General features: G+C 37.3%; 5 protein-coding genes across 5 annotated transcripts in view; 2 read left to right on the top strand and 3 right to left on the bottom strand.

Annotated features, from left to right (window-relative positions):
• Positions 1-1,947, bottom strand: part of LOC113672875 (uncharacterized) — a 7,599-nt gene extending 5,652 nt beyond the window's left edge. Inside the window, exon 1 of the mRNA XM_089213714.1 lies at positions 1,765-1,947. Within this exon, the coding sequence (XP_089069840.1) occupies positions 1,765-1,947 (183 nt within the window). The remainder of the gene's footprint in view (positions 1-1,764) is intronic.
• Positions 1,948-3,934: 1,987 nt separating this feature from the next.
• On the bottom strand, positions 3,935-7,518 carry LOC113672877 (uncharacterized). The gene is made up of 5 exons (XM_027189222.2): positions 7,017-7,518; positions 6,627-6,744; positions 5,902-5,938; positions 5,145-5,277; positions 3,935-4,792 (listed from the first exon to the last, which is right to left on the bottom strand). Exons 1-5 carry the CDS (start codon positions 7,404-7,406, stop codon positions 4,301-4,303), a joined length of 1,170 nt encoding a protein of 389 aa, XP_027045023.2. The 5' UTR covers positions 7,407-7,518; the 3' UTR covers positions 3,935-4,300.
• A 93-nt stretch (positions 7,519-7,611) lies between these two features.
• On the bottom strand, positions 7,612-10,843 carry LOC113672889 (uncharacterized). Its single transcript, XM_027189235.2, has 5 exons — positions 10,340-10,843; positions 9,779-9,893; positions 9,473-9,509; positions 8,853-8,982; positions 7,612-8,585 (listed from the first exon to the last, which is right to left on the bottom strand). The coding sequence occupies exons 1-5, from the start codon at positions 10,736-10,738 to the stop codon at positions 7,953-7,955; spliced, it is 1,314 nt and encodes a 437-aa protein (XP_027045036.2). The 5' UTR covers positions 10,739-10,843; the 3' UTR covers positions 7,612-7,952.
• Positions 10,844-13,048: 2,205 nt separating this feature from the next.
• LOC113672892 (spastin) lies at positions 13,049-21,184 on the top strand. Its single transcript, XM_027189237.2, has 17 exons — positions 13,049-13,445; positions 13,747-13,839; positions 14,016-14,099; positions 14,642-14,949; positions 15,519-15,655; positions 15,826-15,854; positions 16,288-16,352; positions 16,496-16,570; positions 16,928-16,999; positions 17,963-18,038; positions 18,125-18,216; positions 18,488-18,567; positions 19,197-19,239; positions 19,362-19,441; positions 19,691-19,761; positions 19,863-19,903; positions 20,048-21,184. The coding sequence occupies exons 1-17, from the start codon at positions 13,121-13,123 to the stop codon at positions 20,171-20,173; spliced, it is 1,797 nt and encodes a 598-aa protein (XP_027045038.2). The 5' UTR covers positions 13,049-13,120; the 3' UTR covers positions 20,174-21,184.
• A 301-nt stretch (positions 21,185-21,485) lies between these two features.
• LOC113672897 (retinal Mueller cells isomerohydrolase) lies at positions 21,486-25,741 on the top strand. The gene is made up of 3 exons (XM_027189243.2): positions 21,486-21,606; positions 23,443-23,966; positions 24,224-25,741. Exons 2-3 carry the CDS (start codon positions 23,459-23,461, stop codon positions 25,246-25,248), a joined length of 1,533 nt encoding a protein of 510 aa, XP_027045044.2. The 5' UTR covers positions 21,486-21,606; positions 23,443-23,458; the 3' UTR covers positions 25,249-25,741.
• The last annotated feature ends 749 nt before the right edge of the window (positions 25,742-26,490 follow it).

Here is a 26,490-nt window from a genome sequence, read left to right on the forward strand (position 1 = left end):
CAATACAAAAAGAAAAACAGGAAAACGTCCTTGCCATTTCATATACGTAGCAGAGCGTTTTGCCATTCCAATGGTTCGAAGTATTACCATGTTTGTGTGTATAATATTTACAGAACTTAGTAACGACCAACTAATTCACAACACAGATCATCTGTCCCTCTCATGCTGAGTATCCTGAGCGGCCTAATCACTATGCTTTGAGCCAATTAGCAGCAGTACCAAAACAAACCCTGTGCAATTGGCACAAATTCAATTCTTTGGTTTTGCTTGTTTGTTTGTTTTTGTCATTTTGTTTTAGGTTTTATACGTCAAAAGCGACTCGATGAATCAGCTATCGAGGTAATATCGGAAATAAAGCTTATCGTTATTTCAAGGCAAGTATCAAAGTCAAGTGTGGGCTATCATATTATTTCGAGTGCAGTTTAGGAAAAATCAGCAAAATTTATTTCTACATAGGTTGCCCAAATTGCATTTTGATGTAAAATGTGAAAATTCGCCCAGAAGTTGGGAAAATTACAGAATAGTTTCCTTTGTTTGGGACAAAAAAAAGAAAAGAAACATACATACAACAGAAAAGGAAAAATAAAATTATAGCTATACCCTTTTTAATAATATACATGAAAAAATTACTCATTTCTGATTAGTTAAGATAAATGCAGTTTTCAAGTAATTCAATGTAGAAGAGGGTTAATTCAGTGTAAAGAAAGTAAGAAACCACACATTCTGATTGGTCAATAATCAAAGAAACTCACAGATAGCCAACCAAATGCGAGCCTTGGATGTCGCAACATTTGGCTACAATGAAAATTTGCGAGCGAAACAATGGCCGGCTTGTTAATTAAGTAGGTTTCCTTTCGCCACCGCAACAACAATACAGCAGCTGAAAAACAGCTCTAACAACGAAAACACTGTAAAAAGCACTGCTTGTTTGGTTGTGGTGTTTAGAGAAGGGAATTACCAAAGAAATGAAAATTACGAGCCGATCCAGCTCAACACTTTGCTCGAGCGATTCTACGCCGAAATTAAAAACAAACTTGGTAAATCTCGCAAATGGCGATTCCATTCCATCGAAAGTTATTCGCGCACAGACTGAACAATTCCTTGAACTGTTTAGCCGCACTTTGAACTTTTTTGCACCTTAAAGATGTGAAAATATCATTGTATATTACTGTTTTGATCGTACGCAGTTGTTTTGACCGAATGCACAGGTTTGAATAAATTATTTTTGTACTTTATGCGCGCGCTCTGCTTCTGCATAATTATGATAAGCTATCATGTATTTTTTCATGTATATTATTACCACGCAATCATATTATTTTTCTCCTGCAGTTTGGATTATAACATAGCTAGTAAATTTGTCTAATCAAATTCAATTGCGCGAGTGTGCTTCATATTCCTATTGAGCACGCTCACGACGTCAGCAAACAAATCCTTCGAAATTTAAATTCTATTTTTAAGGAAAGTCCAGGGTTTTAATGATGAAATTTTTTTTCCTGAGAAGCCCATTTTATACACTTTAAAATGAGATAATGTAGGTGTTATTCCTGTAAATATTTGTTGAGATTTGTATTAAAAACTGAATGTGGACAATTTTTGCGTTTTTTAACTGATGTTTTTGGGTTAACAACTCACATCGAGATTTCCCGTCTGCACGTGGAGATGAGGCGACTTTGAATGAAGAACATGGCGAATTTTCCACACATTTGAAAGCACCCTCTTTGTAGTTGCTCACGATAAGCGTGATAAATTCGAACCAACTGATACTTGAAGGCAATGGAACTTGTCAACTACAAAGTTTCCGTACGATAACCTGCTTCCCTGCACATGAACTCGTCTCTGTAAACCAGCTCTGTCGATAATATAAAGTTGGCTTTTCTCTGACTTGAGAGCAAACGAATACAACATTAACAGGAAAACAGGAAAAGGTCCTTGAAATTTCATATACATGATGGACTACTTTATGGTTGAAACATTTCAAAACACCATCACGTTTCTGTGCAAAATAAGTTTGAGGGCTTAGTCTGGACCTACTAAGTGCTTCACATCACAGATCACCTGTTTGTATCACGCTGAGCTTATTGAACGGTCTTGTTGTGTTCCTTATCTCGATGTCTTTAGTACATTAACAACTAGAACAGAGTCTCCCTTCGTGTTGGCCTAATGAGAAACAAAATTAATAAGTATTAAACCCCACCGGAGCGGACCCTTACTAACTTTCAATCAAAACTGTTGCCGCTTTCACTGTGAACGTTTTTGTACAATTTCCACCGATTTTATTGTTTTTAATTGGGTTGTAAAAGTTCATACAACATACAACCCAAGGGAACTCTATGATTTATTGAAATTATTTCAGGAATTAAGTTTATCGTTCTTTCAAGGTTCGTATCATATATTTGTATAGTAGACCACGTGATTTTGAGTGCAATTTGTGTCTAGTCAACACGAGTGAATTTATCATGGTCTGTGGATTCGGAAAATTTTCTTGCGCTGACTTATCCCATATTGCTTGAGGTAAATCATGTGATTACTTGTTCATAACATACTTGCAATATTGGTCGAGCTTATTTCGAGCTTTTCCGTGGAAAGTTGCTTCGAGCTTTTAAACTCTCTGTCACGAATTATTTTGCTTTCGTGACTTTTCCGTTAGTCAATTAAATCTCAATATTCAACTTTTTTAATCTCAATTTCAACTTTCTGCACTGTTTGGGATAAATTGACTTGTTCGGCAGCCAATGGCCATGCTGAAATTTCTGCATGCATGTAATCAAAATAAGACGCTTTGAGGTGCTAACCTTCGTTATTATGAAAGTTAACTTTGAATTTCGAGAAAAATTACAGAATGGTTTGTTTTATTCAGGAAAAGAAAAAGAAGAAACAAGCCAAACTAAAAATTAGATAACAAAAAAAAAAGCATCTATAGATTGAAGGGCTGATGAGAATTTGCAAAGGACAAATTCTTGGTGTTTAGGATGAAGATTTCAAAATGTTTGAGTCAAACACCTCTAATAAATGTGGCTGTACTCTGGGATCCTGTAAAATGCTACAAAGGCAGCTAAATTACACATGCAGTAACAATGCACCGAATAAAGTATAAAGGGTGTGTTATTAATTAAACCGTTAGAACCAACAAAAACAACAAAAACGCCATCAACTACTGTATTATACTCAGGCAAGAAGATAAATATATTTCAAGCCACTGCTGTGTTCAGGGGCAGTTCATATTTAGATGCTGTATACATGTCTGTTCAGATTTTTAGGATACGTGTATATACAGTACGAAATAGTGTTTTAAGCGTGTCCAGTTCATATCGACTCATTTAGTGTTTGATGCAATATATCTCGTGAGGGAATTATTCGAATTTCTACAAAGGCCACGAGATACCTTAGCAGACAATGTCAATTTCTCAAACACTTACTCCTTGCATTGTGAATTTTTTATATATTTCATATACCACAGAAAAAGAATGTAAGTCCAAATAAAAGTCGAAAGTTTATGAGGCCGTTGTATGTGCGATTGATTTTCAATCGGTCTCTTGTCCCAGCCTGTGGTTTAAAAAGTTAATTGAAGATCCTCAAGGATACGTTAATTTATAACTTGGCGCTAGTCATAAAATGTCAAATACCCACGGAGAAGAAATGTCACGACCAAGAATAAAACACAAGCTACATTTAAGCGGTAAAAAAGCGAACCTTTCAGAGAATACATCCCAGATCAGGGAGGAAAAAAAATGGGTCAGACACAACTGTTAACGACTAACCAATCACAAAGAAGGATCTTACTTCAATGAGTGGCAAATGTCTTAGCAGGCTTTCATTCATTCTATCTCCCCCTCTCCCCCATTGCAATGTTACCCGATGTTAAAGTGGCCACTTTTATTTTGCAATGTACTGTAGTTTGAGAGAAAAGGAAAACTTTCAACTGACTCCAAGGAGATGTTTTGAAAGGTTTCTGTTTTAGTATCATGTAAAGAGGAGGATCACCGACTACCTACTAAGGGAAGGCCTGCCAACTTAAGAAGTGACAACGTCGCGAGACATACCACAGTACTTAATCATCAATGTACTTCGCTGCGTTGCATGACTACCAACGCTTTCGCAATAACTACAAAAACAACCCACAGTATGAGGGCGGATCGCCTCTATCTGCAACTAAGTGACATCAAAATGGCAAGACTAACGACAGTACTATACCACATTTGCACTTCACCATGATGTATAAGTATAAAATTTTACGAATTCTAACAGTTTTTAATCTGAGAGATTAGCCAAACTGCATCAAATTTTTTCCAACCATTCCACTTCACTGCACAAAGATGTAACACACGCCTTTTAGGTTGCCGCTTCCGCCGCACGAAATAAGGTCACCACCACTCCCTTGCAAACCGAACCCAACAACGGTTTCACAACTTTCGCATTGGTCTTCGTCGTTTCCAAGGATACCAATTCTAGCCCTTCTGAAATCACCATTACCGTTGAGTACATTGAAGCCTTCCTTGCCACAGTAGGGTTGCAAGTGGGCCAAGTTACCAGTGATAGTTATCCACGATGCACGACCTACAGAGGTGGGGCGGAATTCTCCGTCAGCGATGAGTGAGTACAAAGAGTCAGCCTGTCTATCGATGACCAGAAATCTGTTATATCCGTTGATCTGCATACCAAGACAAATCTTGCTGAAAGGTGTTGCCCAATAAGTCTGTAACTTGGTTTCAATAGAGTCTAATCCACTCTCACCCCCACGCGGGTTGTATTCACTTTTATCGGTCCAGAAGGCCGAGTAGAAAGAAAAGGTGTTCTACGAGATGAAAAGAAATCAAAAAGAGACATTCAAAAGTGGTATAAATTTTTACAGCTTTGTTCTCCAGTTTAAAGCCTAGGATTTGATGGATATTAAACCGTTGTTTCACATGATTTAACGTATTAGTTTTGTTATTCTAGTAGAGAATGATAAATCGATTGACATCAACCACAACGAACAGGTTTGGTACTTTGAACGAAAAAATAAAAATCAAGAGGTCTCCTGATAGTGTGAACCTTCTGCTTCGGCAGATGACACCAGCTTCGGCCTTGATAACTCTCGCTATCGTGTGCAAATCGAATCCAATAACTGTTAGATATTCAGATTGACATAATCAGTTTTACTGTACCGTGGCGCCTATAATCTTCATGACTGTCGTCCAACCGCCACCTCCACAACTGTTTGGATCATTGATGAGACAGTAAACCGTAGTGGGCTTCCCGTTGATAATTAGAGTGTACTGATTACTGGTTGCATTTGATCTTTAGAATCAAGAAACGTAAGACATGATAATAAAGTTTATTTTTAGGCTTCATACATTATTTGCCTCCTTATTTTTTCGGTACAGGTTTTCCCCTTCTTCTTGGTGGAAAAGCATACACATATTGTGTATCATGCAAATTTTGTGGGAGTTTTGTGTCGCAAATTTCCGTTTTGTGTTTCTTTTTTCGAGAACATATTGTTGCGTTTCAAGATGACGGAAATCTCTGCTGGGAACTAACTTTTGAGACTTTGAATTCTTTAGCAGGAGAAAAAATTAACGTGAAAGGACCTGAGCTGAACATTGCCAAATTTTTTCAATTGGTTAAGTCGTATAGAAGGAACTTCAAATGAGGTTTTAAATAAATGAATATTTCAAGCGAATCAAAACACTTTGAATACAAATTGTAATTTGATTCGAACGTAGACTTTTTCATTTGATTGAACTTTGTAAATTATTGCAGAGTTTATTTTGCATTAATTATTGCAGATTTATCTTAGGGTGGATCAAGGAGTTTTTGAAAAATCCGCCAAAAAGGAAAAAAAAATTGGCGAGAAAGCTTGCGACCACGAAGGAGAGTGCTCACTCAGAGTTCCTAACTCGGGAAAATACCAGTTTTACTCACCCGTAAACATCGTACACGTCTTTGCATGAAGAAAAAACTGAAAGGAAAAATAAAAGCATCGCAAAATATCCTCGAAGAACTATTGGCGGGGTTGTAGATTGCTTACATAGTCTCGTTGTAAGAATGTAATAAACTTGGAGCCTTCTTCAGGCCATCGAGAAGTCCTAATTAACGTGAGAACTTAATGAAGCGATCACCCACGGAACCCTTTCAAAAGTCTGCATAATGCATAATTAACAAATTGCACAATACTAGTTGTCAGTTGTTAAATTTCAAAATTGAAGAGCGTGAAAAATCGTCAGATCGGCGACCTTAATTCCTAATCAGTAACCACCTTTTCGGGCAGATTTTCGATAGCAGTTAATTACTGGAACACACGTTCTTAAAATGCAAATTTTATCTTTTTTATCTTCAGTCGACATAATTCGAATTTCAGTTCAATTTCATTAATGTCGGCTAGAAAAAGTCTTCAGGTGACAAAGTTCCTTAATTTTTCGGTTAGTTTACGCTTAACAAAGGCGCTAGCTAAAGAAAATTTTCACTCTATATTAGATATAGAAGAGAATCATGTACAATTCAACTCCAGCTTTCAAACAAATCACTCAGCGCCATAAATCACATGTAACTCCGCTTCAATAAGAGAAATTCCCCTTGAAACTTCATAGATTTTTTTAACAATTTTCAAAATTAGATATTCATACTTTGAAGATGCACAGTTCACGTACCGGCCGTGTGACATAATTTTCCTTTGTATCCAGGAACACAATCACAGTAAAAGTCGTTCTGACTGTAATCGGGAACGCAAGTTCCACTGTTTTGACACGGAAAGCTTGAACATGGTGTCTATGGACAAAATAAAACTTCGATCACTCTGCAATTATATATTCCTGCATTTCCTGATTACGTAATCATTAAGTCAAATTTTTGTTCTGTTTATGTTCCACAACAAAAAAGAAAATTAACAAAGATAAAGGTGTTTTTTTATACCCCTTAGGTCAACTTGGTGGGTAACATAAAAATTAAACTAAAGGAGACTAGAAGAAGGTTGAAAAAATAAACAACTATTTTGATTGAAGGAAGCAAGTGTTTGGAATTTAAAATTCCCTTTGGAATACCTTGATGCTGTAATGATGAAATTCTTGTGATCTGACCAGCTGGCCTGGATTTGCAGAGTATTTATCCTCGTTTAACAACTCACATCGTAGTTTTCCATCTAAAGTAACAGCCGAGCCGGTGTTGAACGACAAACATGGTGGACTGTTGACACAGTTCAGAGTACACTCTCTGTAGTTGCTAACAAAAATCGATGAGGCAACTGATACTTGAAGACAATGAAACTTCTCAACGAAAAAGTTGCCGAATGATATTTTAGTTGTAGATCCGTTTACATTCGTCACTCGCTTCAGACCACTGCTGCCGTCAAATTGAAGCTTGCCTTTGATACTCGAGAGGAAAAATATGAAGAAGAGAGAGAAATAGAAAGCGCCCATTGTTCGCAGTAACATAGCGCTTATGGTTCATTACCGAACAGTTTAGCAGATTTTTATAAAACATTAACAAAATTTAAACAATTTACATCTTGAATTTTGGAGGAAAAAATATTCGCCTCCAGCTGTATGGAACACCTGTTCCCGTAATTGCAATCAGAGAGAGCTTTGTGCAAAAAATTAATCTGCAATTTGAAACCAATCAGTGCTCCATTGGAAGTACTTATTTAGAACAGATTTATTAATCATTCTTTGACTCAACTGAAGAAAAATTACTGGTGAAGATTTACGTGGACAACTACCTTCTTGACATGGGTCATTAGGGAAATCACGAAAGTTACTTGCGGCTGGAAGTTACTCTAATTTGATGGATGAAACCAATCCATCATAATAATTAATTGAGAAGCTAGTTATTTTGCTATATTTTTAGTCATATTTTCGGTTTCAGTTATTGTGATAATGCGAAATCCGATGGTTATGTAGGTTTTGTTTCCTGGAGACAGTCTACCCAAAATCAACTGCAGGCGTTCGCGTTTGGTCCGTTTTGAGGAATAGGACCTGTATTCATGCAAATGCCTCATTACGGCTTAAGAATACTGTAAGTACTAGCAAAGTGATAATAATGCAGTCAAACGAAAATAATAATACATTTTTAGTTTCACTAAATATGTGAAGGAAGTTAAAGGCTAAAGTTGTCAAAGAGTTAAATATCACTGAACCAGGATATATCCCATAGCCTTTCTGTCGTTGTTCCCACAAAAAAACACCGTCTATTTGTCCAGCTGTACCAAACCCAATACTAGTATCACATGTATCACAGCGGTCTTCATTGTTACCAAGTATACCGATTCTAGCTTTTCTATGATAAGCAAGATCGCTGACCACATTAAAGCCTTCTCTTTGACATAAGTTTTGTAAGGAGACTCCTGAACCGATCAGCGACGCCCACGTGTTACGACCTAACGTGGTGGTGCGAAGCTGTCCGTCGGCGATTAGAGAGTACAACGAGTCTGCTTGCTGGTTAAGGACAATGAAATGGGTTTGCTGGTTGATCTTCATACCGAGGCATATCTTTCTGAAAGGTGTGCTCCAATAAGTGCGTAGCTTTGTTTCTTGTGAATCAAACCCAGTCTCCCCTCCTCTTGGTTTGTATTCATTTCGATCACTCCAGTATCCCGAGCTATATCTGAAGGTATTCTACCAAAGAAACAGATATGAGAGTAAATTATTTAATGTCGTTTGTAGTAGGCATTATATGGATTTTTACAAGCTTCTGAAGGCATCACTTCTCTGTGTCTGACTATTATGTTCCCTAGTTTTTGTACATTTTCACACTCTACTGAGAAAGATTAAGAAACTAAAGAAAGAATAAAGCTTTTCATCCACTGGCAACAGTCTTTTTCAAGATTTTCTTGCTCTTTCGGACGATAAAAATACACAATCAAATGATGAATGATCCTACACCTTATCGCCATCGATTTTCATGACCGTTGTCCATCCACCGTCTCCGCATCCAAAATTTCCCATGTGACAATAAACTGATGCGGGCCGTCCATCAATTTTAAGCTTCATCAGCTGGCTAATGGTATTTGACCTATGATAATCATACAATTTGAGAAATTTATGTTTTATTGCTTTCAAAGACTCAGTTTTAGACTCTGAAATATTCCTTTCCCTTTTACCAACTACGATCTCATTGTGGAGAGTAATGCTGGTGCGTGCACGGGTGGGGATAATTTTGGAAAAAACAATCGTGTTTTCAAACCCTCCTTTTCCCTGTTTAGTTGAAAAGGTTCAAGGAGCTATGGAGAAGTTTATTTTCTTTGGTTTGGTGATGCTGAGTTTTATGCATGTGTCAGAAAAATGTCTTCTGTAGGAAGACATCCTCTGATTCTTGAAAAATTCCTGATCCCAGGACAAATGATTCTCGTCCTCAATGGAGTATTCAGATTTTCGTTCCAAGTAAACATTCTTTGCTTACCATATTTAGCTACTTAGTATGGTTTTACTGGTTTGAATTGGTTCTGTCTTTTTTTCAGACCAAGGTACCTATAAGCCAGACACCAGACGTCGGCACAACTCACCTGTTCAAATTGTACGCTTCTTTGCATGACGTTAGCGCTGAAAGGGAAAAAAGACATAAGTACTAAACGATAAAAATAAAAGATTAAAAAAATTTTGTAGAAATACAAACTAATGACCAAGCCTACAGGCTTGAACAAGGGGACGTAGTTAAAAGTTAATCTCTTAAATGCGCCTGTCTTAATCAGATCACTCCACCATCCACATGACTGGATACATAACTCAAACAATAAAACAGCTCTAGATGTTTTCTACCCCATTTACAAATAAAGAAGTGAAAAGTAGAAATGTTTACACTGCTTTCTTACTTGTTTGACAAAGATTCCCAAAGTCTCCAGGATGACAATCACAATGGAATTGGTCTTCAGAATAATCTGGAACGCAAGTTCCATTGTTTTGACAAGGAAAGCTTGAGCATGGTGTCTGTAGACGAGATAAAATGCTGCAGTAATTCGAATTAATCATTATTTTCTGCTCCAGAGCGGCTTATGTCAGTCAATGAATACGAGCAGAAATGAAGGGGCACGGCCATCAGCGATTATTCGCACGAATGCAAGTTTAAGGAACGAGAGCCTAGTATAGTACTTTTCTCTCTAACAAATGAGGTTACACGTATGCTTTCTCTTTTTAGGCCATAAACTGCTCTGGTGGGGATAAGGAAAGAACCCCTAAGCATTGTCCATGTGATTTAAATGCACCACAAACTGCTAAATATTTTTAGATCCGTCCATGATCTCTAAAGGGAGATCTAAAAACCACTTTAAAAGGATTGTTATGGAAGTAAAGACCTCTATTTTACAGAGCTCTCATCTGGTGCACCACCGCGTCTGATATACAAATGGATTATATCAATGTTCTTCTTTACGTACCTTGATTTCGTAATGATGATATTCCTGCGAACTAACCAGCTGGCCTGGACTTGCCGAGTATTTATCTTTGTTTAACAACTCACAACGCAATTTTCCGTCTGATCGAGCAGAAGAGGCGACGTTAAATGATGAACATGGCGGATTGTTGACACAGCTCAGAGCACACTCTTTGAAGTCGCTCACAAATCTGGATGAACCAACTGATACTTGAAGACGATGGAATTTGTCAACCGCAAAGTTTCCGTATGACACTCGACTTTCAGCACCATGTGTCTGAATCTCTCGCCTCAAACCTCTGTTGCCATCAAGTTGAAAGCTTTCGACCTTCTTCAGAGAAATGAAAAGTAGGAGAGAAGCGTAAAAAACACCCACTGTTCGATGTGACATTGACATCATCATATAACAAGTGTGGATTTGGAAACATTTCCTTCGCACGTTTTAACACCCTTTTTTACAACGGAGGATGTTATAGTAGATATCTGCAGTCGTGTCTATGATTTAAACAGCTTTATTTTTTCTTCAACGTTACACTATGTGCAGCTCTTATTAAAATTATGGCAAAATCTCTTTTCTGATTGGTTAAGATTTCTTGAAAACATAATTTTATATATTATATTATTTATTACGCACATGAAGCTGACAATTATACATTGACAGAAAGTAATTTACACATATTGTTCAAAAAACGCTTAAACAAAACGAGGCATACATTATTGGGTCTGTTTTTTATATATTCATAAAGTCTGTTTTTCATTTAAGCTGAGCACAACTTGGCTCTGTGTCAAATGCTAAAAGTCAAACCTATTCTGATTAATTATTGATTTGTGCATTTTTAAATCTTTCATGAGTAGCAGTTTTTCTAATATTTTTTCTAACGGTTCACTATTTTAAAGTATCTGCAATCTTCGCCGAAAAAGAGAGAAAAAGTCTTTTTTCCTCCATTAACCGTGAATGATTTTTATTGCTATTAAAATTTTTATCATTACTATTATTATCATCATCATTGCTACTTTTACACTTTTTTCATTAGTGGGTAAGAATTCGAATGGGAAGAACACGAAGAAAAGCTTAAAACTGGTACAATTTTACAGCAGTCGAAGTTTTCAGTCTTATTCTCTGCATTGTAGAAAATCGCCGCTTACATCATTGAACAGTGAACAGATATTTTTTGCCAATAAATATTTATATTATAATATATACAATTGGAAACAAATATCATACAGTGAACTGTGTTTTCCTTGAAACAAGTTTTCGTCATTGCACTAAGATGTAACCCATGGTTTTGATACCATTGTTACCGCAAGATACATCATTGTTGTGCTTCCTACCCGAGCCAGACCCAATTCTTGAATCGCAAGTTACTAAGTTATTCTCATTGTTTCCCAATATACCAATTCTAACTTTGCTCATATCTGATCTATCGCTGACCATATTAAAACCCTCACTGTTCCAATTGTCTTGCAAGGAGGAGAACTTGTCAACTATGAAATTTCCATATGTCCCTAGATCTCCAGGATCAGATCCTTGTGAATGAATTTCTTGCCTCAAGGCACTGCTGCCGTCAAATTGAAGGTGGCTTTTTCTTGTCTTAAAAGAAAATATAAGAAAGAGATAGAAATAGGAAACGTTTTTTGTTCGATGCGTCATGATTACGCATCACACATTTATGTGACAATTTTGTGGATTTTCAGAACCGTCTGCAAGTGTCTGGGGGCTTTTTGCGAAAAAATAGGTGCTACGTTAAACATCTGCTGCTGCTGCTTTTTGTAATTAAACAGGTTCTCTTTTCTTCCAGTGAGTTATTTTTCTTACAGCTAATATCAAAACAATTGTAAGGCTCGCTCTGTGATTGGTCACAGCGATGAAAAGCATCATTTTATCCGCTGAATTTTTACAAAACATACTTAAGGCAAACGCAATATACACTCCGAGAAAAAGTAATGAAAACAGTACAAAGAAAACCTGAATTTCACAGCTATAGTAAGGGGATTACTCGACAAAAAACCGTTATCTTGCAGTTTAATCCTGATCGCCATGATGGATCGTTTCTCTTAGTTTTATGGGCTGAAACCAATGCTCTTTCAATAACCTCTGTACGTATTTACTTCTCCCCTCTGCATGTAGAGGCAGTGAAGAAGAACCACGCTTGTTTATTTCGCGAGATGTACATTTTTGATCACGGTTATGCGCAATTTCGGCACATATTTTCTTTCCTTCAATTAGTACTGGATGAACATTTTTCGAAGAAGATAAAGAAAAAATTGAAAAGTATTAGGAGATTTGATAGACGTCTGTGACCTGTAGACACGTTCCATAGGATACCACGCGAAAGTGTTACTTGATAGGAAACAATCAACCTCGTTTTCAGGAAGCTGCGAGAAGAGAGAGCCTGGTTAACACTCTGGTAGGCTCCTCCTTCTTTTCTGTAAGAAACCTACTGCCTTATCCCCTCCCCCACCAAAAAGAGGACTTTGATTCCGGTCTTCATTTCCGGGATGTAACGCAGTGCGTCAACTCTTCGTCAGAGCAATTGGTGAATACTCAGGTGAATATCATCATTCTCCAGGAATGGGCAGCGTTTCAATGTAGAATTTATTTGCTTCAAAAAGCCTTCATGATTGCGAAGTTGGTTTAGTTAGGAATGTGGGGTAAGGCTGGGCACGAATCATAATATTTGACCGGCGCATAGGGCTTAGGTAGAAGCCGCTGATTAAATTGTATGCTCAAAAATCGCTCAAGACAAGTAATGAAATTATTTTGTCATGTTTTTCCCGGAATTCAATGTCTCCTAATGGCTATCTAGATGTGTTAGTTTCTCCATTCGTGTCATTATGGAATGCTTTTTGTTTCGTGTTTGTGACTTTGTTGTGGTCAAATTTGTTTGGCCGTAAAAAGGAACGGATCTGGTCTAAAAGGGCGCGTTACTCGAACATACCTGCAGACATGGCCTCTAGGTCCCCTCGAGATGGAAGACGTCCATGTAAATCTCAGAGCTCTTTAGATGAAGGCGATGATGGTTTACCGAGAGATATAGCTAATCTCAGGGCGTATCACAAGCAAGCTTATGGCTACATTGCAAAGGCCCTGGAAATCGACGAAGAGGGAGGTCAGAATTACTTCCTTGAAACATTTAATTTTAACCGACACACGTGTACATGTACATATTCATGGGAAGAATTGTGTTTTGAATTTATGACTAAGCAGTATCCTTGTCTGTATAAATCCGATTCAGATGTTCTTATTAAGAAAGAGCACAGCTTCGTTCTCGATTCCAGTGTGCATTGTAGTGAGGCTTGGATTGTGTAGTCTTTCAGATAGTTCAAATTGTTATGATTATATTATATTTTGATAATATTTACAAGTAAACGAAATGAAATTAATACCAACTTGATTCTTATCACCCAAAGGGGGCCTGTCATCGAAAAGAAGAGCTGTAGAATTCTACAGGAAAGGAATTGGTGAAATGGAGACAGGACTACAGATTAACTGTGATGGAGAAGGTATGTTGTACCAACTAATCAACCTTTCTAACATTATTGTACCCCAAATTTTTCCTGGGTGTAACTTCTCATCCTCCTTCAGCTGAGATCCAAACTGTTTCAAACCATTTTAATTTTATTCTCCACTTATGCCCACAGTTAGACAGTTTTTAATACAAAATATACTTGATTCACAGGAGAGGAATGGGAAAAAGCCAGAAAGCTGCAAGATAAAATGAAATCAAATCTGGAAAATACAAGAGAAAGATTAGATGAATTAGGTAGGTTAACACAGTAAATTGCAGTTGTTTATACTTAAATTGTATCAATGACAAACTCAGCTACGCCCATCATCCATAATCTACATGTATTAATTGCTGAACAGATGGCAACTCAGAATCTATTTGTTGAATTGATCATAGAGGTCTGGACAGACCTTTTTGTAAAAGGGCAAATAGTGTTTCTCAATAGTTGGTGGCTTGAATTATAGGTTGTAGTTTTTATTAAGTCTAATGTTACAAGTTGTGAGATCCCTGCCCTGGTAGTTACAATTTAATGAGCTGTTGAATAAAGCTTGTCATGATTTGCTTACCATGATTCAATTTGGTGACTGTTATGTAGAGATGGGAGTTGATAATTCCAAAGGATGACAGTGTCCTTTTTATTTTTTTTTGTGGCCAGCTATTTAGAAGTTAACCTCAAAGTCCATGTAAGACATGTTTTTTTGGGATGTTGTTTGGTGTCTGCCATCCACAGTGTATAAGGCAATTACCATAACAGGATCATTATATGCAGGTTTAAATGAACAAATTTTTTGTTTTAGTGGCGTTACTATTGTCAGCATCAACTATTAACCAGGAAGAAGCTGCCAAGTTAATGGAAGAAGTGGCCCAAGAAGTCAAAGCTGAAGAAACAGCTGACCCTATAAACAATGTGAAGAAGCCACCTTCAACAAAAAGCACAATGGTACTTCCAAAAAAATCAAATTCCTCATATAGTGCAACTGGCACTGCTACTAATTCAAAAGTTCCGAGTAGGATTGTAACGAAAAAAACTGCGTCAACTTCAGTGCCTGCCAGACCAACCATTGCAGGACGGAGCCCTCTTGCAAGCAGGAGGAATCCTACACAGGTACACAGTACTCCATCATCCATTTGTTATAAATTTTAACTTCATTTCAAAAATATAAACAAAGAACAGTACTGGCACAGAATGGTAGAACAATTTGTTAGTTTCATTTGATAATTATTTTCAATTTTGAAATTTGAAGTACACTCTGAGAATTAAAAGGACATGAGAATTGGATTTGATGGTTAAAACTTTTACAATGTCTTGTCATTCAACCGTAACAAAATCTAACAGATGGAAAGAATTTGTTGAGAATCTAAATTTACAACTTGCTCTTTTTGTAACGTGTTAGTAACTTTAGGCCTGGTCAAATGCATGCAACATTTCCGGCACCTTCACCACAACATCTTGCAACATTGTTGGATTGTGTTGTCAGATTTGTGAAGGAGCTGGCCAATTAACACATGCAATATCTTGTAAGGTTCAACACCATTTAACATCTTGCAACATGTTGCCATATATTGCTTCAGGGTGGCCAAACATTTGCAACACATTACACACAACAATGTTGCATCTGAGCTACGTATTTGAGATACATTTATGTGTAATACATGACATTGTAATTTTCTTAGACAAGGCAGTCAAAGCCTTCAGTTGGGTCTGAAAATGACAGATCACGGCAAATGGATGAAAAAAGGAGGAAAATATCACGTCTCAAGAATGTTGATTCCAAATTAGCCGATCATATATTGGATGAAATTATAGAAAGGTATCAAGTGAATGCGTCATAGCTGTATTGTAACCTGTGTGAATATCATTAAAGTCTCAATCATTAAGTGGTGAAAATGTCAATTTTTTTTCTCTTGTGTTTGGGTCAGCAATATGGAACGATTCTTTTTCTATTCATTCAAATGTATTTTCTTCTCTTTTTTATCCTAGTGGCCCCCCAGTGCACTTTGATGATATAGGTAAGTTCTAAATGTGTTCCATTATTTTACAGCAACCTTTTATTTTTTAATGTTTGTCATCACCTTTTGGAAGCAGGAAATAAACACTTGCATTTCAGCATATGAAAATTACATGCTGTCTCCTGCTTGCCAAAGGGTTTTGTAGACTTGCCTGGGTCTCAAACTGCATACCTTAGGTCTCTGAGCCATAGTACAAAGTACCAAGTATACAACACTTAAAATAAATGTCAGAGGACCGGGTTTAAACTGGGATCACCCATGATTGCAAAGAAGTTGGAAGATGGCATACAAGGCTGGGTTTAGTTTTTGGTTTGATTGCTCATTCATCCATGATTGTTCTTCTTAGCTTTTTTTATTTATCATTTACAGCATGATATTTGCATTAAATTTCATAAAATTGTCAATCAAAAAATCTTTTATTTCATCTTTTCAGCTGGTGCAGAAAGTGCTAAGAAACTCCTTCAAGAAATAATTATCCTTCCATATTTAAGGCCTGAGGTATTTATCATCTACATTATTAATTTCTTTAAAAGTTAGCATGTAAGATATGTGTAGGTTGTGATGTAAATATATTCGACAGAAAATTAATGCCACAAACTATGTAATAGCATTATATTTACCGCACATTCAATCCTCTACAGCTTTTCACTGGTTTAAGAGCCCCAGCTCGTGGAATGTTGTTATTTGGGCCACCAGGCAATGGAAAAACTATGTTGGTAAGCTTATATGATATCCTTTTTCAACAAACATACATTTAAATGTTATATTACTTTCATTCTGAAAATGAATGTGATTGTGTCAATGAATAACAACTCTCTTGCCACCCATTCTGCATCATTTCCTATAGTTTCATTTCGTTATAATTTCGTTTTTGTTTGTGTTTTCTTTTCCCTCATGAATCGGCGCCCATTCAACAATGATTCTTGACTCTACAAGATCTTATGACTGTCTTTTGGTTAAAACCTTCTACATATATTTCATCATCAACAGTCTGTAAAGGATGTACCCCACTTGTGATGAAAATGTCTGTCAGTTTGTCTGGTTTTTTTTGTTTTTTGTTTTCTTTTGCTCAGGCAAAAGCTGTGGCTAGTGAATCAAAAGCAACATTCTTTAATATAAGTGCTGCCACTCTCACATCCAAATGGGTAAGAAAAATTTCATATTAGTTCTAATTTTTCTACTAAATATTTTTGAGATGATTTTGGATGGCAGCTTCAGATCATCTGTACTCCTTTAAAATAAGGTAACTGAGGAGTCTTATAATGAATTACAGGGTTAATAAATTCTTACTTTGCAAAGAATGATTTTTTTTATGCTTGCATGGTGTCTAGTTTCTTAACTCTTTACACCCTATGATACGGATGCATTTTCTTCTTGCTGTTCTCCTAGGGCTAAAAATTAACTCCAGTGCTTGGTGGCCAGTCGGGTCAGTTTCCTTGAATTTTTAGTGGCCCATCCCAAAATGAAGTAGCCATCCATTTTCTCTAGTTTAAAATGAAAAACTTGAATAAACGCCCCATAGCAGCTTTTAACGGAGCATTAATTAAAAGGAAGGAACACAAAAGTCCAGAGTCACTCGGCAATCACAAAATCAAAATGGTGTCTATATGTTGTGAATGTAGATTACTCGTGAAATCACTGTTAAAACGGCTCAGAATTTCCTCTTCAGAACTAAAAATTCACTAAAAATGGATGATCTTAGAATCCACGCAAAGAAACGAAGAGAATAGTAGTCCAGTTAAATTACATATTGAGCTTTATTTTTAACTTTGTACTTCACATAATTTACATTGCAACTTTTTGAAATTCTGTAGCATTGTTGTACATCAGGCATTCAAACCTTAACTTCTGGTGGCCCTGGTCAGTTTTAACTCGCCACTTGTGACCATGTGACTGCCAATTTTTAGCCCTGTTTTCTATGCATTTCCTAAGGCCCTAACAACAAAAATTTGTTTAACAATCAAGAGCTTGTTTAGTTGATAATCATTTCCTTTACTCTCAGGACCTTTATGTGTTATTTAGGGGTGATATTGTAAGGAGAAATTAGATGCTTATCACTCTTAGAGATCAAAAGGTTGACCTTATAACTTTTTATCTATATTTGACAGGTTGGTGAGGGTGAAAAACTCGTGCGAACTCTGTTTACTGTTGCTAGAGAACTGCAGCCCAGTATAATATTTATTGGTAGGTGCACCTAATGATTTGACCTGAGTGTTAATTTGTGCAGCATGATATGGGTATTAAATGGCTCACAATGGTTACAATTTCAGATGAAGTGGATTCTCTTCTATGTGAGAGAAAGGAGGGGGAGCAAGAGCACAGCAGAAGAATCAAAACAGAGTTCTTAGTTTCTTTTGATGGAGTAAGTAATTATAATAAAATAACTGGCGTTTGCACTTGTCATGAAAAGTGGCATTTTTAACCTATGAGCACAAATGTACAGTATGTATGTCCTGTGTATTGATAAAAAAAAGGTTGTGATCTGTTTCATCTTTCTTTCCCCTTCTTCTTTTTTTGTATACTTATTTTACTCTGATTTTCATGGATTTTATTGAAGAGAGAAATACCTGATGGCCTCTGATTATTTTACTATGTGATTGTTTGTGTTGTAAATTCATGCTGACTTCCCACAGGTCATTGCTGATCCAAATGAGCGAATATTAGTGATGGGAGCCACCAACAGACCAAATGAACTTGATGATGCAGCTCTCAGGTGCTGCACCTGTTGAAGATTTTTACTAAACTGAATTGTCATAATATGTACTTATATTTATACTAATAATGTGGTACAGTGGATTTAACATGCAAGAAAAAACATTTGAAATACTATGTAAAAAAATCAGTGGTTTATTTACAGGGAATATACATTAGAGAGTGCACAGCCCTCTGTTTTTGTTGTTGTTGCTGTTGTTTTTTTATATTGATGATGTGTTTGAGTGCACTGTAGGTCTATGTCATATTTCTTCAGCAATTTTTACCTGTTTTTTTTTCTGCGTGGCCCAGCCACTTACCTCAACTAGGATTCACCGTTTTTAATTGGATGTACTTTTTTTATTACTTGTTGTTTGTAAGTTATTTAACCTACAGTGTGATCAACTCGTTCTTGATTTTTCGTTTTTGGTATCATTTGTTCTGGGATTTTTCCCTGCAAAAGGTAAACAGAACTTTAAAAAAAATACCTTTTTTTGTTGATGTTGTTATTGTAGTTGTTGGTTGAATATGTCTTTCTCTAGAAATTTTAGATTTGAAGTTCAAATTTAGGTTACATTTACGCAATGTGATATCCTTTTTTGCCTTCTTATTCCTTTGTCATTCAGAAATATTGTAAATTATTTTCGGCAGGCGGATGGTAAAACGTGTGTATGTACCCCTACCGGACAAAGAGGTATGTGAAGGATAACTGCAATTCATTGTACAGTAGTACTGAAAGTGTTTATTAACTTTACTCTTAGAGACAGTTACTGATTGAACTAACATTGCTCAGTCTATTTGTGTTTAATCTTTTAGACTAGAAAAGTCCTCCTATCTAAACTTCTCGTCAAGAATCACAACCCACTAAGCTCATCGGAGATGGAGTCTCTCGCCAGGTAACAATGGCCAAAATGAATAATATTTGCAACACGGGTAGACAAGTCCTGGAATTTCCTTGTTTGCTCTACTTCAGTGGGTGTTGCTTTGTATTGGGCTTGATACATCTCGATGCCAGTCCATCGAAGAGTACAGCGAGCTAACTTTTAGTTTTCCCACTATGATTCAGTCCCCTCCCCGTCGTTAAAACATTCCTTACCCTTGTTTGTGGACCGCTGACGCATTGTCTGTCTGGTTTTGTCTTTCAGACAAACTGAAGGGTATTCTGGTAGCGACTTGACAGCCCTCGCCCGCGATGCAGCATTGGGACCCATCAGAGGTGAAAATGACTTTGTCGATATACAGTAGATTTCTTTTCATTTTACCATCCATATTCCACGGAATAGCTGACTTGTATTTGTTTCTCTTGGCTATCATCAGACCTTCGTCCAGACCAAATACAGTCCGTAGATGCAACTAAGGTGGGATGTAATTATTTTATTATTTTGCTTTTACAGTTTGGCAGCTTTAATCTTTTATCAAGACTGTAGTGCCTTTTCCTTAATTCCTAGCGCTTGAGTGGTTTTGTAATCGATGTTTGATTGTACCACTCTACCTCCTTCCAGGTTCGTGGCATTAGCTACAACGACTTCCAGAACTCTCTGAAAGTTATTCGACCCAGTCTTTCGCCTCATTCTCTGAGGCTGTTCGAGGACTGGAACAGATCCTTTGGTAGCAGTGCCCAAGGCTAAGGAACTGAAATGGCGCTTGATTCATGCCCTTTTCACACCCCTTATAGGAAATTGAAAATAGTTCGGAGGTAATACGATATTCTGGGCCTGGTTGTGCAAAAGGCGGTTGGCACAATTCCATAGGAATATTGAGAGTTAACTTGGTTTCTCTTTTATTAAAATGTTCATAATATGCTTACGTTTTTGTGAGGTTTATCCCGTTGTGAAGCAAAACTGAATTTAATAGACAGATAACCAGGAAAACCTGAACTTACAAATGTGTAACTTATTGAAAGATTAGTGGGTTAGTGGTATCGTTATTGACTAACCTGGCCCGAATTTCTGTTGTTTATCTGATTTGGTTTTAATTTTCTATTTCTTTGAGAGACGTGATATTTGAAATACCATGTCCAATTTCTGTGATTTTTACCAGATTGTTTTAAAAATTGAAATAACTCGAAAGACCCAATTTCTTTTTATAAAATGAAATCCATAGAAAAGATGAAAGAAAGAAACAAGAAGAAACAAAACTTCTAATCTGATTTGACAAGGTGCTAAGACTACAAGAATCTTTGATTCTATCTTAAATTCATTCCGTTTCGAGCAAAACTTAGCTTGTAACGCTTCACAAGAAAATGAATAGCTCTAGATCCTGTATGGTCCACGCAGACGTGTGTTATGTTTTCTGTAATTACAATTGCACCCTTGGAAGAAGTATTTGTCTGTTGGCTCGTCTGTTAACCCTGATAAGACTGATTAGCATCCAACTTCTTCAAACTGTATCGCCATAGAATGAAACTATAGGGTCATAATGAGAAAATTGATTATCGCTAACTAAATAATCCATTGATTGTCGAAGAAATTCTCCTATTCAGCACTATGGGAAATAAAAAATACGAAGAATGCTATGGAGAATGTACTAGGTTAGGCTTAGGATTGTTAGGGTTGACCTGATTTTGTTCTTTATTCGGGTAACTTGAGCGAGACTGTATTCCAAAAAAAGAGAAAATAAAAGAAAGAAAAAAATGAAAAGATGGCTGGGCTTCGATTCTGATCAAAATGTAGTGCGGACTTTCAAAATCCTCCCTCTCTTTAAAACCATGCGTTGCTGTTGTTGTCTGTTTTTAGTTTGGGTCAGGAAATCGAGAGAAAAACGCACTAAGTCGTGCAATTTCGAAGACTGGTGCATGCACCCTGAGACGGAACATTTCTCAGAATAAAGATTTAAGCAAGAACAATGTCCCACAGGAGTGACAAGCAACTATCAAAAATCCCTGTGGCTTTACCCATTCGAAGTTCCGCTGTCTGCCACCGCTAGCTCGGCAAGCCATCTCTTTATTATTAGTTACGCATGACCAAACAGTAGTATTGCGTGACATGCGAAATTGGCTGCAGTGCTCGAGAATTGCACCAGATCAAAACGTCTTTGAAAGTGACGATTATTAAGGAAGAAGGTAAGAGCAGATGTGAGAATTTTGTTATTATGCATACTATATCGCGATGTTTGCTTCACTTTGAACCTAAACACTAGAGACGCTTGTTTAACCGATCGTTCGATGATTTCGTACATAGACATCCTAGACATCTCAGCTCAAAGGTTTAGTCTGGCTCGGAGACGCGATTTTACTTTGAGCATTAGGAATAAATCAGCTGGATTTTCAGGACAATATGGCAGGATAACGCAATACAATTCGTCAGAGAAAATGCATTGTCTTTCCTAATATACGTATTTAAAATGATCGAGCTAGTTCATACGAATGATGTGGGTTTGTAGTTACATAATTAAGTCACAAATTGCAAATGAACAGCTGTTCGCTTAAAATCCGGCACAATTCACTTCGATCGTTTCCTTTGAGAAAGAGATATTTCGATGGGAGGTTTTCCAACCGATGTGCATGTGATGAGGCAAGCAAAAGCGCAAGTCGTATGGCTTTAATAGAAATCGTGTTTGTATTGCGGATATTACCAGATAAATTGCGTACGAGATTTTTACGGTTGAGTTCTTATTTTGCCTAACAATATCGAAATTGCTTGCTATTTCCAAAGATTTTGCTGTTGTTCAACTCGCTGATTGCATAAAAAAATTTGCATTTTATTGAGACGCCTGGGGGCGTATCAACAATTCTCATTGGCTTATTTGCTCCTTGGGATTTTTTAATGAGGCGAGTGCACAGACCCGTGTCGACGAGTTACTAATGTTTACAGCCAAATATTGCTACATTCAAAATTCTTGCCATTTCCCATGCTAAAACGTCTGTTTTTTTCCCTATCATATCGACTGTCAAGTGCCGGAAAATGGGAAATTTAAAATCTGCTTTCGTGCTCAGGGTTTTTTCACCATCAGTATTAGTTTTTAATAAATAGTTGGTGTTTATTCCCAGTGTCTCATTCTCTTTCCTCAGCTAGCGATCAATCAATCGATTGAAATTAAAAAGTTACCGATTGATTTCGATTGCGAAGTTATAGAATACGAAGTATATTTGAAACAACGTTCCCGGTAGGCACTTTTGTTTCATACAGCCACAGATTACGCAACGTAAATCTTGACATTTATTTTAGGAAAATTCCTGTTGTTTCATAATTATCACTTCAACTCGTCTATTGTGTTACATTGCGCAATCAGTCAGGTCACTTACTCTAAACACCTAACATCAGTCAGCTCTCTATACATTTTTAAAGGTGCCGACAATGAGACTGTTTACCTATCAATAGCGCATTTGGTTCGAGATCAATTTATTCTTATTTCACATCCTATATCAGGGCTGAGTTCGAGCACTAAAACATCACAGAATAGTCAAGCAATGTGGTAAATGGAATAGGGTGGTTAAGAAATTTTTGTCAAATGGCAATTTTTAAAAAATAACTTGTATTGCATCACCTGGATCTCCCGGCTCAAGCCCGACCCATCTTTTCTAAGACATCCAGAAAAGATTTTGAACTATGACCAAATTTTTGTCGCTGTTCGTTGGAATGTTGCAATTCCAAGGAAAGAGGGTAAAATGAAATAATTGAAAAAGACCCGACTAATTAATCCTTTATAATTGAATCGTCGACGAAGACGAAAAAAAAAAATCAATATGCATGAATTTTTCCTTATCAGGTAATGGTTGATTTCAGATACATCTACAGAAATGATTCATATCAGTCGAATTACAACGCTCATTAATTTCTCTGCGTTTACGTGTGCTTTCAGCGCCAAATTCTTGTGATAGTGATGTCATATCCATATTTACGTGTTGCCTTCGAGCGTTTCACCTTTGTTTAATAGTAGGATTTTTTTTTCCATGTAGCAATACTGGTTTAATCATGCCCAACGAAAAGGATTTCGCTTCCCTGTTCCAGACTGTTGATGAACATCCTGAACCAATCAATGCAGAGGTAAAGGGTAACCTCCCCTCCTGGCTGAGGGGAACCTTACTCAGAAATGGACCAGGTAAATTCGAGTGCGGCGACACTTCGTTTAAGCACCTGTTTGATGCCCAAGCACTTCTCCACCGTTTCCACATAGAAGATGGTCATGTGACCTACAGCAACAGGTTCATAAGAAGTGAAAGCTACGCCGATTCTCTAAAACGCGGGGACTCCATTCATATGCAGTTCGGCACTTTTATACCCCCAGACCCGTGCCAGAACATCTTCTCCCGTTTGTTCTCGTGGTTTTGGAAAGAGGAAATCGGCAGGGATAACACTCTTGTCAATGTGTTTCCTATCAAAGGCAAGACTTATGCAGCGACCGAGACAAACTTCATCTATGAGATCGATCCCAAAACCTTGGAAACTTTGAAGAGGGTCGACCTCCTAAAGGAGTTTCCAGGTAATGACATAAACCAAAAGCTATGTTCTATGAGTTTGGCTCTTTTGTTTCATACTCTTTCATGATTAGGTCGACCTGACTAACTTTATTGTACAATGACAATGGTGATGGCGAAGGCGTTGGCAATGATTGAGGTTGGCCTGTCCTTTTACTGATTCATTACATGCTGGTCTTAAGTTTAAAGTAGACTACGATTCAATCAATCGTTATCAATTAATTATTCTAAGTGTTCAATTGGCTTTTCTTCTATCCATCAGCTGACGTAAAGATCAATTCTGCGACAGCCCATCCTCACGTAACCCCAGACAAATCAGTGATCAACATCTCCGCCACGTATGGTCGAACTTCCACCTACAACATTATTCAAATACCACCATCCTCTAAAAAACCAGACGAGCGTCCTTTGGAAGGAGGTAAGGTCCTTTGTTCCATCCCAGCCACAAATGGGCTCGGCTACATGCACAGTTTCTGCATCACAGAAAATTATTTCATAATTACCGAACAGCCACTCGTTCTGGATTTATGGCGGGCTATAACCCACAGGTTTTCTGGATCTTGTCCTGCGGACTTTCTATGCTGGGATCCAGACAGACTCACCAAGTTTCACGTGGTCGACAGAGAAAGTGGAACGCGTGTTGGTGTCTTCACAGCGGATCCATTTTTGGTGTTTCACCACATCAACGCGTTCGAAAAAGACGGCAAGATTTTTTTGGACGGTTGTTGCTTTCACGACGACTCAATTATTCGTCAAGTGTATCTTATTAACCTGCGTTCCACCAATCAAGAAGAACAAAAGAAGTATGACATCGCTGAGGTTCGCCGGTACGAGCTACCACTGAAAGAGCTTGGAAACGTGGAGGTAGAAAAACCTCTCCCCAAAGGAGCTGACGGACTGGACTACACTTTGCTGTATACTGGATTGGAACTACCGCAATTTAATTACGCAGAGAAAAACGGCAAGCCATACAAGATTGTCTATGGCTTGTTACCAAATCCAGATGATCCATTTGGTCAACTGGGGAAACTGAATGTTGAGACGAAGGAAATCCTTAAGTGGGAGGAGCCTGGGAGTCAACCTTCGGAACCTGTGTTTGTTAAAGCTCCTGATGGGAAGGACGAAGATGACGGTGTGGTGCTGTCATGCGTCATAAACGTCTCTGACCAGACCACCTCTCTGCTGGTGTTGGACGCGAAAGATTTTGAAGAGCTGGGTCGTGCTGTGGCCAAAGTGGTGTCTCCAATGTCATTCCATGGAATTTTTCAGCATGAACAAGGACTATAACTACTGGACTGAATTTTTTTCCCTCCAAGATGATTCTCTCTTGTACTAGATGGAAAAAAAACTTTACATATAGATTTTTGAGAAATGACAGAGTTTAAATATGCGAAATCTGTCTGTGATATGATCTGAAGCGTAATACTGCAGATATATTTCTAATTTTTTTATGGGGTGAGTTTATTAAACTAATCCCAGCTCCAGCCATGAGTCCTGGAAGGTTCTCTCGATGAAAATTTAGATCGAAAATCAGGTATTGAAAGTCACACGTGCGATTTCTTTAATCAAATCAATCTCTAAGGGTTATCGTTAATTGTTGTCAAATAACGTGCAAAAAAACTATACCAGAACAAAGACAACAAGGACGTAACAAGAACAATATCAATGATCATTACCTTCCATAATTTTAGAGGTGGGTCGACCCACCGATAGCTAATGCTAATTTTGAAGGGCTGGGCTACTTTTATTAAAAGTTACTTGATTTATTGGATCAAAAAAATACAATTGCGCGCGCCAACAGAGAAGAAAATAAAACTCGATAGTGATGGATGAGACTTAATCAGTTGAATAGTCTCTCTTTCTTTAACTCCTTCTTTCCTTTTTTTTAACTCGTGAATTGCGCGCATGCGCAAGAGCGAGTTATAGATACGATGTGGGGAATAACATTCGCTCGCTCGCTCGCTCGCTCGATTGGTCGATTCCTGTAAACTTTTTTTAGATTTTGGGCTTTTGAGTACATTTGATAGTTTTTGGCGAGCAATAAACAGACGAAATGGCGACCTTTGTTGCTAAGAATAGTTGTGGGGTGAAAAAGAAGCCAATGATAATCTTAAAAGAGTTTTTTTTTTCGTTTTAGTTTCAACAAGCGGCGCCAGCGACTGGCAAGCATTCAAGGATTCACACTGAAATAACAACAACCTTCGTTTTTCATAAAATTGTAATTTACAATCCTTGAACTTGAAAACAATCCGAAGATTCATTGAAAATATCACTTACTGCGAAGCGCTCGGAGTTTACAGATGTTCAAAAGCTTTTTCTGTTATAGCGTGAGATTGAGGACAAAATTGATCATTACGTTTCGTCGCGTGTGTTTTTCCGGTGTGAAGCAACAGAAGATGCCGGCGACTGACTAAATAACAAGTTAACACGAAAATCAAATAACACTTAGACAAACAATTTTAGCTACCGATTTTCAGTGAATTTTTAAAGAACAATTTTCTTGTAAGTTTCAAGACAATTTGAAGATTC

The sequence above is a fragment of the Pocillopora damicornis genome, chromosome 7 (assembly GCF_964200805.1).
Source record: "Pocillopora damicornis chromosome 7, jaPocDami1.2, whole genome shotgun sequence".
Lineage (NCBI taxonomy): Eukaryota > Metazoa > Cnidaria > Anthozoa > Scleractinia > Pocilloporidae > Pocillopora > Pocillopora damicornis.

Excerpts from the sequence above, each read along its gene's own strand:
- LOC113672877 (XM_027189222.2), bottom strand. The coding sequence starts at position 7,406 with ATGTTACTGCGAACAATGGGCGCTTTCTATTTCTCTCTCTTCTTCATA. Across the intron at positions 6,745-7,016 it reads TTCATCATTACAGCATCAAG|ACACCATGTTCAAGCTTTCC; the intron begins GTATTCCAAAGG and ends TTTTGTCCATAG. Across the intron at positions 5,278-5,901 it reads GACGTGTACGATGTTTACGG|ATCAAATGCAACCAGTAATC; the intron begins GTGAGTAAAACT and ends TTGATTCTAAAG.
- LOC113672889 (XM_027189235.2), bottom strand. The coding sequence starts at position 10,738 with ATGATGATGTCAATGTCACATCGAACAGTGGGTGTTTTTTACGCTTCT. Across the intron at positions 8,983-9,472 it reads GAAGCGTACAATTTGAACAG|GTCAAATACCATTAGCCAGC; the intron begins GTGAGTTGTGCC and ends TGATTATCATAG. Across the intron at positions 8,586-8,852 it reads TGAAAATCGATGGCGATAAG|AATACCTTCAGATATAGCTC; the intron begins GTGTAGGATCAT and ends TTTCTTTGGTAG.
- LOC113672892 (XM_027189237.2), top strand. The coding sequence starts at position 13,121 with ATGTCTCCTAATGGCTATCTAGATGTGTTAGTTTCTCCATTCGTGTCA. Across the intron at positions 18,568-19,196 it reads CTTGATGATGCAGCTCTCAG|GCGGATGGTAAAACGTGTGT; the intron begins GTGCTGCACCTG and ends TATTTTCGGCAG. Across the intron at positions 19,240-19,361 it reads TACCCCTACCGGACAAAGAG|ACTAGAAAAGTCCTCCTATC; the intron begins GTATGTGAAGGA and ends TTAATCTTTTAG.
- LOC113672897 (XM_027189243.2), top strand. The coding sequence starts at position 23,459 with ATGCCCAACGAAAAGGATTTCGCTTCCCTGTTCCAGACTGTTGATGAA. Across the intron at positions 23,967-24,223 it reads CCTCCTAAAGGAGTTTCCAG|CTGACGTAAAGATCAATTCT; the intron begins GTAATGACATAA and ends TCTATCCATCAG.